This window comes from Lissotriton vulgaris, chromosome 2_1 (genome assembly GCF_964263255.1).
Source record: "Lissotriton vulgaris chromosome 2_1, aLisVul1.2, whole genome shotgun sequence".
Classification (NCBI taxonomy): domain Eukaryota; kingdom Metazoa; phylum Chordata; class Amphibia; order Caudata; family Salamandridae; genus Lissotriton; species Lissotriton vulgaris.
This window is the reverse complement of record NC_141687.1, coordinates 145,154,894-145,168,565: the sequence shown is the minus strand read 5'-3', so window position 1 is coordinate 145,168,565 and position 13,672 is coordinate 145,154,894. Positions and strand designations below refer to the sequence as shown.

The following is a 13,672-nucleotide window of genomic DNA, read 5'->3' as shown; positions in this document are numbered from 1 at the left end:
ATGCGTTAACAAGGACCCCCACAACCCACTAAATTAGTTTTTTAAATCCAACAGCACCCCTGCCAAATACGAGAAGTGGGAATAAAATGAGGCATAACTCACTGTTATGCACAGATCGAGATCAGTTTAGCAGGTGGACTTTAAGAGTTTTGTTGTTGTGCCCCCAGGTAACATGCAAGGTAGAGAGGCGTGTGGAGCACCGCAAGCCGCCCGTATACGGACACAGACACACACAGAAAAACGCACACAAACACACCGGCATACTGAAACACGCACACAAACACTTCTGTTTTTGGACACAGACACGCTCACACGTAGTATCAGACGCACACATGCGTACATCAACATGTTCACTCAGGCACTCAAGCACATCTGTACCACTTCCAAACCAGCATCCACGCACAATCATGTCTACACTCCTACAATCTGACAGACAAGCACCGAAAAACACACATAGATAACTCGACGCTGGAACCTAGACAAAAGCACATGTGCACAGTCACTGAGAATCACAGTTTCTGAAAGACACACACACACTCATCTGCACACAGACATCTGTTTGGACACAGACACTCACAACTACCCCAACTCGATAGAGTAAGTGAGTGAAAGAGTGAAGGTGCAGGGACACTTCTATGGCGTAGGTTGCACTAGTAAGTTTCCAGGTGCCCACTGTCCAGTGACAGCCGGTGTCACTCCAGGAGACACACACCAACCCTTCTAATCACAGCTGCCCGGAATGGGCTGACACAGCCCTCTGTGGGCATACACTGGGTGCTCGTGCTGCATATCTTTTGTGTGCAAGGAGGGGTTCCGGCTGGCACAGACCTCTGCGTGTACTCTCTCTCTCTAAGTTTGCCAGGGTGTGTGTGTGAGAGACACTGAGGGTGGGTCCGCGGGTGCAGACAGGGCTGTGGCACAGAACGAGGGGAGAGGTTGTGAGCAAGCAAGAGACATTTATAAACTCAGTTACTACGCCTGTTTGCTATGCATTAACACCCCACCCCTACGAAATATAAGAGAATGTCACACACTGCTCACAAATAAATAAATGTACATATTACAGCAAACTGCCCCTTGTCAAAGTTCATGCGCTTCGCATACGTTTTGCATTTTATCACACTTCTATTAATGTATCTGACGTACTCGCAAAGCGCTACATAGTCTTAAAACTAATTCAAAGCGCTGCACAAAATATGAACCCAAAGGAAGAATAAAAGATCGGTTACATTTAGTAGTCAAATGGTTTTATGGAACAGAAGAGAGTAAGGAGAATGTCTGGAAAAAACAAGGAGTGTTCTTTTCAATATAGGCAGTAGGAGGGGATAAGTTGTGATTTGCACAAGGTCAACCAATGCAGCTTGCGGAGCTGGGACCTGTCCTGCAAAACTACCTTCAAAGAACCAACAAGCTCTTGGCATTGCTGTGGGGAGGGGGGGAGGAGAAATGCGAGACACGGCCTGGCGGCTGTGAAGTGTGAAGCAGGGGGCGGGGCGGAGAAATGGGAGACATGGCCTGGCGGCCGTGAAATGTGAAGCCCTTTGAATTGAAGCTCTCGGAGGCAGGCGGCTCGGGAGCGAGGGAAAAGCGCGTGCTTGTGTTCACGTGAACTGTTTGAAATCTGCCGATGGTTTGAGAACTTATTTTGCCCACTATAATTCTCCCCTATCTATTCCTTGCGGAATGGGATAGGTGAGACCTAAAAATAGGGAGCCAGCGAGATGGATGGCTAGCTGAATGAAAGAACTACTCTCATTGTAAGGCAGGCAGGGTAAGGAAATGGGGCATATGGCAAGCTGGTATGTTCAATACAGTAATAAAATGTGAACATGAATGGAACTATAACACTGTTGTAAGCAATAATTGATATGACCCCTTTTGAAACCAGACTTTGCTTTCATAAAAGTAAAAATAGGGGAAGGTTACTATTTCATACATTTCCACAAGCTTGTCTTTGTTAATGGCATTATGTGAACTAGTATGTACAAGAATGATTGACTTAAAACAGTGATAATCAGATGTTCTTACATTTCAGCTCATACACTCAGTGAAAGCGGAAATTAAAGACAAACCTGCCGTAAATGGAAGTTACTTGGCCCGAGTCAAGCCTTCGGATGGAGAATATGTTCTGGAGAAATACAGTGAAAAATACAGCGACTGCCACTTTGGAATGATGTCCAATCTGTATGCCTGTGAGGGGAAACCTGGAAAGGTAACTGCTATGTTTCAGTCTCAGTGTTCAAGTTTGGGATCTGATCCTTAGGGCCTAGAGGAAGGGGGCAAATAATCCACATTTCCTGTCTGCTCTCCTCATGGTCAAACTGAGACCTACTACATGACTATTAAACAGGTAGGTCTATTTGTGACCCACTGGGAATCGCAAAATGTGTCAAAGACACATTAGTACATAGGTGTTTGCAATTACCAAATAGCGAATCACAAAAAAACGCCTTTTGGTAATTGCAAAGCCAAACCTATGTATACCTGGCCCCAAGTCCTCCACCCCCACACACAAAGTGGGATACCTAGAATTTCATTCTGACCAGTTTGCCACAAGTAGCCAATATGAGAGGGGGAGACAGTTTCTAATACTTGCACGATGTGTTACACCATTGAGATAAAATCAAATGCAACACCACCCTGGCTCTAATACATTTTTTACTGAGCATAGGGTATGTTATTCCACCTATTTCATACCTCATTGGCAGATCATGTGGAATAAGGAGTGCAAAAGGGTTTAGAGGCAGGTTTACACACGTTATTTCCAATTCCTTTAGTTTAGGCACAGGAAATAAATACTAGGTGAAATCTGGTGGTAGGTACCTTTTGCTAGGTACCTTTTGGTATACATGGAAGAAGCTTGCTCCTATATAGTATATCTTTCGATAGACTTAGATCTCTTGAAGAATTCCTTCTAATGTTGAGATAAAACAAAATATCTGCATTCTCTGCTCTCCATTTAGATTTTTCAGTTTTGTAATATTAGAAAGAATGGGAAGCAATGCATCATTCTGAAAGGTAGGGGGTTGGCTTTATTGACGAAAGTTCCATGACAGGACATGCAAAGCATTGTATGTGGTAGGACTGAGTGAATGGAAGCCATCAAATGGAAGTATGATTCATCCCACATGTCTACTGTAATCCCATAGACTGGTTTGCCTTACTGTAGCCTCATATATGGACCTCCACAGAGAACTGGGGACAATGTTTTCGATATTCTGCAATGCATTGTTAGTTTAAGATAATGATTTTAAGGTGACTTCAGAAAGCATGCTTCTAGCTGGTGTGCTGTGAAATCGACTACAAATTCCTGCCTGCTCATTCCAGATGAAATTACGCATTCTACCTCTCTCTGTTAGCAGAGAAGTTGTGAAAACATTTGGGTCACAAGTCAAAGAGATACAGTCCGCTGCTGTAGTAGCATATTTTGTTTGCCCGATCTCAAGCTTTTGCATCTTGATAGTGACATTTGGAGCTGCCTCTTTCCTCCTCCTCAGTGTGTCTAGATAACAATTGACTGTGCTAGGGATGTGCATAGAGACAAGAAGGAATCCACTATTGAGGTCCTTGATTTTACAGATACTCGTTCGAAAACCACACGGGTACAGTGAATTCTCCTCTAATTGTCCATAGTCGGCTCCGTAGTTTTAGCCTCACTTGACAAGCCAATAAAGAGGCACACTAATAGTATACCCTTCTTCTGATGTAAGGTCTCCTCCTTCTGAGTTGAAATGAAGTCTTATGTTGAAGCTAGTCAAGGTCTTCTCCTTTTAAGACCAGATCTTATCCTGAGGGTAGATTTCCTTCCTTCTGGGAATAGAGCGTAGGTCTCCTCTGTCTGAAGCTAGGTCTCCTAGGTCTGGACCTGCGTTTCTTTCTTCTGTGGCTAGGTCTCCTTCCTCTGGCGATAAGTTTCTTCCAAGACAAGGTCTCTTTCTTCTGAGACTGAGTCTTCTATGTCTTAGGCTAGGGCTGGCTTAAACCACTTTGGCAATTTCCAAATGTTTTATGGAGCGGAAGTCTGCCTGAAAATCTCAGCTATATCTCCCGCCCTAGAGCGTGAGTATTTATAGCTACACAGACTAGGACAGTGGAGTAACAGGCACAACCTGCAACAAGAGGCTGTCACTAGCTGGTACCCGGTAGCAAAATCTAATCAAATCTCCTAGGCTTATTACGCTATCTATTACTCTTTCTGCATACTTCATCCACAACCATTTCATAGAAGGCTAGCATAATATTAGTCATGTTTTGTGGAGTTGCTGCTCTTTGAAGCAGACAGGCTGTAACACAAATCCATGTTGGAGGGTAATAGAAGAATCCAGAGGTGGAAGTGAATTATTTACTCTCCCAGATTCTGTGTATTCTTCAAACTCAGAAGTTTTCTCTGGATTATTGAGTTCCACAGATGAACGAGTACTGTCAGGAAGCCTATAAAATACTCATCAGTTATTACGGAAATAACAAATTCCAGGGGGAGAAATGTTTGCATACTTTGTTCTACCTTTTTGAGGAGGTAAGGACCTGATCAGCTTTGGGAATCTGAGGTACTTTGGGGGGCTGATGCCCCTCTAAGGTGTATTATATTTCTACTATAATATATATATATTTTTTTATTTTAAATAGTGCGAACTAAATCTGAAGATATCGGGGTATCAGAGCGCTTTACATAGCACCAATTTCGTTACAGATGGACACATTCATTTTTGTAAGGCACGGGGAGATTAACCTGTTCCGTGCTCATGACGGCTCCAGTCGTCATGAGTCACGGTAGTCATGTGCTCATGTTGACCGTGAGCCATCCGAACGTTGCGGCTCCACCCATGCGTGATAAATTCCCCACCTGTGTGGGCGAATTAATCAGCGGGCGGAGTTCGGACGACTCTCGGCCGTCATGAGCACACACTTCCTGTGACTCATGACGGCCGGGAGCCGTCATGAGCACAGCGGCATTGCGCCCACACCCCCGCACCGTGGCAAAATTCATGCCGTGGCGAAGGTGGTTAAGTGATTTGCCCAGAATCACAGGATGTTGAGCGTCGTTGCAGAGACTCGAAGCCAGTTCCCCAGCTTCGACGTCGACCGCTCTAGTCGTAAGGCTACACCCTCTCCCCTAATATATGGCTAAGCTAAGCCTTAGGAAGTTAAAAAGCAGTGTTTCAACCCTGCAATTTGGCATCAAAATACAGTTCTAAGGTATTTACCCAGAGTTGCCCTCTCATATAATGGAAACATAACTATATGCTGTGGTTGCACCTTTGTGACAGATACCACCAGGTTTTTAGGCAGAGACTTACAGGGTCAAGAGAAGGTAGCACCACTAATGACAACCATTTACACAAGATAGTATGCTTGAAGGCAGATGGAAAAAAAACCTGTGTGGCACCAAACATACTTGAGGTGAAAGCTCTCTGCTGCATACCATTCGCTCAATAAACCGTATCACAGGTTCTAGTGTTTACGTCTATTAAAAACAGAGAAAGCTATGGGACAATGTAATATCCTTGACATGCAAAGAATTCGTAAAACGAATGCTTGTACGTGGTCAACTGGCCTGACTTTTCAGAAAAGCCTGTTCACAGATCCTTGTTATGTTATGTTAAACGTAGGTTTGTATAGCGCACGGCTACTCGATCAGAGTGTCCCGGCGCTTTTACCGATCAGTAGTGAGGTCTGAACACAACATGACGTCCTAGAGACCGAAAAGCCACGTCTTGAGATCCTTTCTGAAAGTTAGGAGATTGTCTGCCTTCCTCAGAGAAAGTGGGAGTTTGTTCCAGAGCTGCGGAGCGCACGCCCTGTATGACCGACCTCCAATGCGAGCACGCTTTATTGCTGGAACAACAGCCAGAGATTGTGTGGCCGAGCGTAGTGATCTAGAAGGCTGATAAAACTGGACATGTTTCCTTAAGTAGACTGCACCGATGCCATGCAAAGATTTAAAAGTCATGGTCAAGGTCTTGAAGATGATCCGTTTCCTAACCGGGAGCCAATGGAGTGAATTGAGCAGGGATGAAGTATGAGCTCTACGACTCAGACCAAAAATGGCCCTCGCGGCAGAATTCTGTACAGTCTGAAGGCGAGCCAAGAGGTACTCTGGAAGTCCTAAGTATAGTACGTTGGCGTAGTCAAGCCTAGATCCGATCATTGCTTGCACAGTGATTCTCCTGTGGCAATGCGACAGTAGAGGAAGGAATTTCCTAAGCGTGCGTAGTAGCCCAAAACATTGGCCAACTAAGGTGAGGATCTGAGGTTTAAAAGTGAGACCCTTGTCAATTTTCACGCCCAGGTTCTTAGCAACCTCAGTAGGTGACGAAGGAGGGTGCATGTCTGCCGGCCACCAGGATTTCCATTGAGAGGCAGGAGAACAGCCAACTCCTTGTAGTGTCTACCTGGTGGTGACATTCCCATTATTCAGGAATATAAAGAAGCCTCCCTGTAGAGTTTGTAAGAAACTACTGTGAAGCTACAGTGTGTACAAGTAGTTCCAAAACAGCATTTTAATCATAAATGAAGAAAATCCTTTTAGTGTAATATACCACCCTAAAAGGACGCATTCCTTCTCCTGCGACTCAGAAGTTTACCTTACTCGTCCAATGCCCCAGCCCTCACCAACTTACCTTCCAGGGTCGGAAAGAAGGCATGAGTGTGCAGCCAGAAAAGCGCTGAGTTGCGTCTTACCAAATGCCACAGCCAAGACATGCGACCCGCTGACAGAATGAGAGGAATCAATTAATCAAGTTAGCTTTGAACAATCACAAGTGGTTCCAGCTAGACATTTTTGATTCAGATTCAGAACACCTTATCTCAGACAAACCTACTTGACATTTTGTTATCCAGTCGCACACCTTTACCCACCTTTGGCTGTGAGCTGTTCCATTGGGTCCCTGTGTAACATCATTCCCTGTTCAGATAACTACAGTTTTCCAGGGTCCATCAACTATAGAGAAAAAATGATTTCATGTCAAGACCGGAGGCTAGCATAATGCATATATCTTTTATTAGCCAGCTCCTTGCAGCTCTTTAAAGCAAACATCACCAACATCAAAAATATTCCAAATAACCAGTTCTGTGTTGTCGGCAATCACCCGGAATAGGCATTCCATAATGTTTTTAGTTTAATGATGTCTGCTTGGGTTTTGAGACCTACTGTGACATCATTCAGCAGATGGCTCTTTTAATTCCTTAATTGTACTGATAGTAAACCTAGATTTCACAGCTCTATGGGTTTTTCAAGTTAGATGGTGGGAAGTCACTGTTTCATTGCAAGACAGCTTTCAGTTATGTGAACAAACGTTGTGTTCTATTCCACAGGTCATTGAAGTAAAAGCCAACAAAAGAACCGGAGAGGATAACTTTGTGAGCTGTATGAGAACTTCTTTGGAACAGCACTATGGAGACAAAACAGTGGGAATTGGAGGCACCTTTGTGATCAAAGAGGGAAAAGCAAAGCTCCATGTCATGGTGAATTTCAAGTAAAGCAGTATGTGGTGCATATAACTTGGGTTAGATGAGTTTAGCATGAATTGTATTTTAGAAAAAGCAAAAATAATAACTACAAGAAATTGCTTAAACAGGGAAACCAGTGTCTATGGTATCAGTCGCTAAGTGCTAACATATGATTATAAATAGTACACTCTAGCTTTGAAGGAATGTGGATCACTGGCAGGTACCACCATACAATTAGAAAACTGAATTAAATAACATGTCAACACCCACCCAGCCCAAATTAAACTCAACACTTTAGCCAGGGCTTACCTTATTGTGGTATAGAGACAAAATATCGACTCCAAAATATCGACTGGACATAATATCGAGTTTTAAATATAGACTGGACAAAATATCGACTGGACATAATATCGACTACAAAAATATCGTTTTTCAGGTAAGTGAAGTAATATCGACTGTATAAAATATAGATAGCAAAAATATCGATTTTTTAATAATATATAATATTTTATAGTGTATTTTTATGTAATAATATGTGTGAATAGTGTGTATTAATGTTATAAAATATTTTATTACATGAATTTTGTTTTGATAATAATTGCGTAATGTAATTCTCTAGGGGGTTGTGGGTTTATAGGGGAATAGGGTGGGAAGTAATTTAATAATAATTAATTAATTAATATATGTTTGTTAATATTTTTAATTAATAATTAATTGATAATTAATTAATATTAATTAGTTAATTAATTAATATAATTTTGAATATATTTTGTATTAGTAAATAATTGTTAATTAATTAATTGTAATTAGTTAATTACATTAATTAGAGTACATTTTTTATATATATAATTTTGTGTTATTTTTAAGTAATTAATTTTGAAAAAATAATATTAATTATTAAAATAATTACACCTAATGTTCTAATATATTTACTTTATTGTTATTGTTAATTAATAATTAATTGGTAATTAAATAATATTGATAAATTTTGGGTAAAGGAGCATTTTTAGGGTTCAGGGTCAGTTTTCAGTTCATGGGTAAAGGGGTATTTTTAGGGTTCAGGGTCAGTTTTCAGGTCATGGGTAAAGGGGTATTTTTAGGGTTCAGGGTCAGTTTTCAGGTCATGGGTAAAGGGGTATTTTTAGGGTTCAGGGTCAGTTTTCAGGTCATGGGTAAAGGGGTATTTTTAGGGTTCAGGGTCAGTTTTCAGGTCATGGGTAAAGGGGTATTTTTAGGGTTCAGGGTCAGTTTTCAGTTCATGGGTAAAGGGGTATTTTTAGGGTTCAGGGTCAGTTTTCAGTTCATGGGTAAAGGGGTATTTTTAGGGTTCAGGGTCAGTTTTCAGTTCATGGGTAAAGGGGTATTTTTAGGGTTCAGGGTCAGTTTTCAGGTCATGGGTAAAGGGGTATTTTTAGGGTTCAGGGTCAGTTTTGGGTTTTTGGGTAAAGGGGTATTTTTAGGGTTCAGGGTCAGTTTTGGGTTTTTGGGTAAAGGGGTATTTTTAGGGTTCAGGGACAACAAATAAGATTTTAAAAAATTATTTTTATTATTTTCATTTATTATTTTATAATTATAATTTAATTTACGTCGTTTTAAGTATATTTTAGTAATTAAAATTTAATATTAATTTAATTTAACACTGTTTTTAATAAAGTCGATATTTTTTACATCTATATTTTTGTTAACGATATTTTGTACTCGATATTTTTGTACTTACCTGTTTGTAGATACAAACTCGATATTTTGACTGTCGATATTTTGTCCACGATATTTTGGCAAGTCGATATTTTGTCAGTCGATATTATTTCAGTGATCCCCTTATTGTATCTAACCTCTAAGGAATCTCTGAACACAGCAAACTGCTCTCAGTGGCCTTCAGTGATGGTACCTGCATTTTTTAGACCCTGTGTTGGTCAAGTATGAATTGGGGGTGAGGAGGTAGCCTATGAGAGAATTTTTACTTTTGCATTTGAGGTTCTCCCAGCATTTATGCTTTTTCACCCATGTATCAAAGCAAACTAGGGTCTATATTAGTGCGTCTACTCATTCACTGCACACATTTAATCCCTTGTTTTCAGTTTCTTCTAGTGAACTTAACTTGATTACCAACTTAGGGGCTGATTTAGATCTTTGCGGACGGGTTACTCTGTCATGACTGTGATGGATATCCCGTCCGCCAGAAAATAAATCCCATAGGATATAAAGGGATTATATTTCGTTGGATGGGATATCCTTCAAGGTTGTGATGGAGTAACCCGTCCGCCAAGTTCTAACTCGGGACCTTATTTGCAAATGAATACCGCTATTAGATGATTTCTAATTAGTGCATTACTTGGCAAAAATTCCTTGAGCTGGCAGAAAATTGTTTCTTAAGGTCACTCCCACACATTCTGCAGGTGTTTTGAGCCCTAGACATTTAGGGGTCCAAAGACCCATGTTTTATACATGGGTCTTTGGACCCCTCAACCTCACCTCAACCTGCTAATCTCACTACTTACACACAAACAATAGGAGAGATAGGGCCCGAGTCTCCAAATAGTCACTTAAACAACAACACAACGAACCGGAGGTCTAAAAGCCTCATCTAAATGAAGAGACCAAACACATCTCCAAATGGTAGAGTGTAACTATATTTGCTAAGCGCTACATTAAAAGGAAACTCACATCTGGAACTAACAGCTTGTTAGTGATAGCGTGGTTAGGATCAATTCTGTGCTCAGAATCTGGATAACCATCAACTATTCTAAGTGATCAGTTTTATCATTTGGTCAACCAGCTTGAAGACATGGTGAACCACTTGATCATAGAGGACACTATGCCTATCTGCACAAAGGTTAGGACCCAACCAAAAAATCACTAAGAAAAATCCAAAGGCAATTGGTTCTCATTAGCCCATTGGAACAAATAGGAAGAAAAAGGCAGTGCATAGAAAAAGTGAGTTACAATAAGATGATGTGTCCTAATAAAGACCAATTTTATTTGAGACGAGGACACACCCCTTCATTAAAAACAGAACAGCGCAACTGCAGCTTAAACAAATAGCTGCCAAAAAGGGACATTTTGAATGCTAATGGTTATTCAGACAAAAAAACGAAAGACTAGGAACAAATGATCCCATTTTCCAGTTGTAGTCCACTTATAATATCCACCTTCGATGACAAGTGAAACGCTACCCACTGTAAGCCTTGTCCGCTCAGCTTGCAAGATGCAACACCTTGGGCAAGAGTAGTCCACTGTATGGGATACAATCCATTAGGTTCTGTCAGATTCTGATTATTCCACCTTTTACGTAAACATTTTCCATATCTGCTAAACTGGGTGTGATGGTTTTGTAAGTGATGGTGTACATGTGCCTGAATTAAAGTATGCAGCATCGCATCAGAGACCAGAGAGAGACAACAAAAACTGAATTCACTTACAATCCTAACCACTCTCTGCCCAGAGTAAGGTAAAGTTATACTCTCTTTAGATGGGACAAATTCAAGCTGAGTCACCTTAGTGTTTAGAAACCATTAACATTATCATTCTTGCAGTTACATTGTGTCTGGAATGTACCAAAATATTCAATCTTCTATTTATTTAGAACATTTTAATAGTTTTTTCTATTGTAAAGATGTATTTTAAAATAAATAATGGGCAGTAAAGGGAGTGCTCAATAGTTTCAACAAAGCATCACAATTCTTTCATTGTAGTATCTGACATTATTTCTGCCAGGCAGTTACGAAATTCATAGAATGTTATACATTGAACATCAAAACCATTGCTCCCTCATTCAGTCATTCTACATGTTTCTGTCACTACATGGTCACCATCAGGGCCACACATTTCATATATTTGTATTTAACACCTTGGCTGCTATGACTTTTCCCCTCCTGTGCTGACCTTCTTTGAATACTATTGTTCATGACGAGCTCAGCTCGTCATAAGCACAGCTCCACTGTGCCTCATGACGAGCTGAGCATGTTTCTCACAGCATCTTTTCCTAAATATTTTGATATTTGGTAGACTTCACCAGCTCCTGTATATTTGTTCCCCTGTCCTACTATCTTCTTCTATTTTTAATGTTTAAAATGTAAATGTTTTAAAAATATATATATTTTTTTTTTCAGCCGCCAGATTTCCCACCTTGTTTCGAATCAGAAGAGGCTCTTGATCGTTGGTTAAAGTTTTATGAAATGAGGGCCCCGTTGATCTGCCAGTCGGTGTTTGTATCTCGCGACCCGGTGAGTATGTTTCGGGCAACTGTACATTGTGCATCTGTAATCATTAGAAGGCTTTTATGGGATAGAAAATGCACCAACTTTTTTCATATTGTGGTAAACATTTATTGGACAGTGGTATATGTTTTAATCGTTTGCATAATAAAAATGGTTTGAATCAAAAAAGCTAAACAAAAGGGACCCAGCTGTGGGAGAAACTCGTAGTACACCCACAGAACATTCTGTTATTAAAATAAATTGGTGTGCCTCACTTCCAGTAACAAATCAAGTCAAACCATCACCACTTTTGTAGGCACACTAACCAGATGTATTCCCCTTGTTGGTAGCATAGGGAAGGTTACACTATTGTCTAGTATATGAGACCAATCCGCTGGAATAAACAACCAAGATGTGGTCATTTGAGAGTATTTACTAAACTTCGACAATCTCAGATGCTGTATATGTAGTTAGCGGCAATCCAGCCAGAATATTTTCTTGGATTAATCTGCATGGAATAGTTTGTATTTTGGCAAATGGAGAGCTTGCACACAAATGAAATGAGGTTCATGGGATTTTGCTCGCACATCTCAGATTTGGACACACTACTATTCCAACCCCCAAATAAACATTTCACCTATGTCCGATGTGTAAACAAGTGGGTTCTGACCTGCTTAAACCGAAAGGTGTTTGTATCGCTTGATTGCTAGATCTCTGCAATGTGTAAGATGCCAACATGAAGTCTCATCCACTGTACGCTTCCATTAACATCGTTTTGAGTGGTAGCCACCAGTGTACACCTTTTAAAATAAGGCCCCCCTCTTGCGCAGCTGGAGTAAATGACTTTGCACTGATTAGGTGAGAACACGTGTGTGCACTCATTTGCAGACTGAGCGAGGGAAACCATCTGAGCTTGGTATCTGTGCAAAGGTAATCTGTTGCAGATGGTTTCCCACATAAATATCCCATTTCTTTTTGACTAAAGTGCAAGCTTTTGTTTACACTCTGGGTTAAAACCCCACAAGACATAATTACTTCGAAATAAAAAAATGATTAATATTACCTTCCCTATGGAAATGTCCTCAGGTGAAATAAAATGGTAATTTGGCCATATTCACACTCCTCCATGCGTTTTTGATTTTTGCAATATTTCCCTGAGCCAGCCCAATGAAGATTCAGGTTTTGAACCTTTGGGCCATGTTAAGTACCCTTCTGACCAGCTAGCAAGTCAAACCTCCCCTGGACCATAGGTTTATTAGAGAGGCATTAGTGAGTCTTGGTGGAGGAAGAGTGTGGGTAAGACATCTGCATAGGGTGATTAGCTGGCACTCACTGACAAGCCTGGGTATGTCCTCCTGTTTGAGAGAAAGGAGAAACAGGCAGTACACTGTTACCAGACACACCAGGTGGCCCCCTTAAAGCCTTAGAAGGAAACAACCTGTTAGGGTCGAAGCTCAGGTTGAGCGAGAGCTTGTAGAAGACACCATAAATATGCCATCCTCTGCAATTCCAGGATTCTATGCTGGTGGGTGGTCCAGCCTGTGGCTGCTCCCAAGGTGTGTCAAGGATAGAGGAGTGATGTGGCATTTATTTATTTATTTGTGGGTATTTATAGAGCGCGACCTATCGCTCCGGAGGGAGCATCTTGGCGCTGAGCGTGTGTATGAAATTTGGTGGAACATCTAGATAGCTGCCATCACAAAACTGTCAGATTGCTGATAAATCCATGTTTTCAGGTGTTTCCTGAATATACTTTCAGAGTCGATGAGTCTTAGGTTTAGTGGCAAGCTGTTCCATGTCCTTGCTGCCAAGACTGTGAAGGTTTTTCCTCCCCTAGTTTTATATTTATACCTCGGGATTTTGGTGAGGTTACCACTAGAAGATCTCAGGCAGCGCACTGGGTCGTAATGCACAAAACGCTGGGCGAGATACTTTGGCCCTGTGTTTTTCAAAGCTTTAAAAACTGTTAATAGAAGTTTGTAGAGAATCCTCCTATGCAGTGGCAACTAATGAAGAATATTTAGTGC

The 13,672-nt window shown here is 41.0% G+C and overlaps 1 protein-coding gene across 1 annotated transcript in view; it reads left to right on the top strand.

The window, feature by feature from the left end:
- Positions 1–13,672, top strand: part of BKGD (beta-keto-L-gulonate decarboxylase) — a 107,182-nt gene that overhangs the window by 65,896 nt on the left and 27,614 nt on the right. The window contains exons 6-8 of the mRNA XM_086954589.1: positions 2,036–2,212; positions 7,315–7,464; positions 11,559–11,672. Coding sequence (XP_086810715.1) covers positions 2,036–2,212; positions 7,315–7,464; positions 11,559–11,672 — 441 coding nt within the window. The remainder of the gene's footprint in view (positions 1–2,035; positions 2,213–7,314; positions 7,465–11,558; positions 11,673–13,672) is intronic.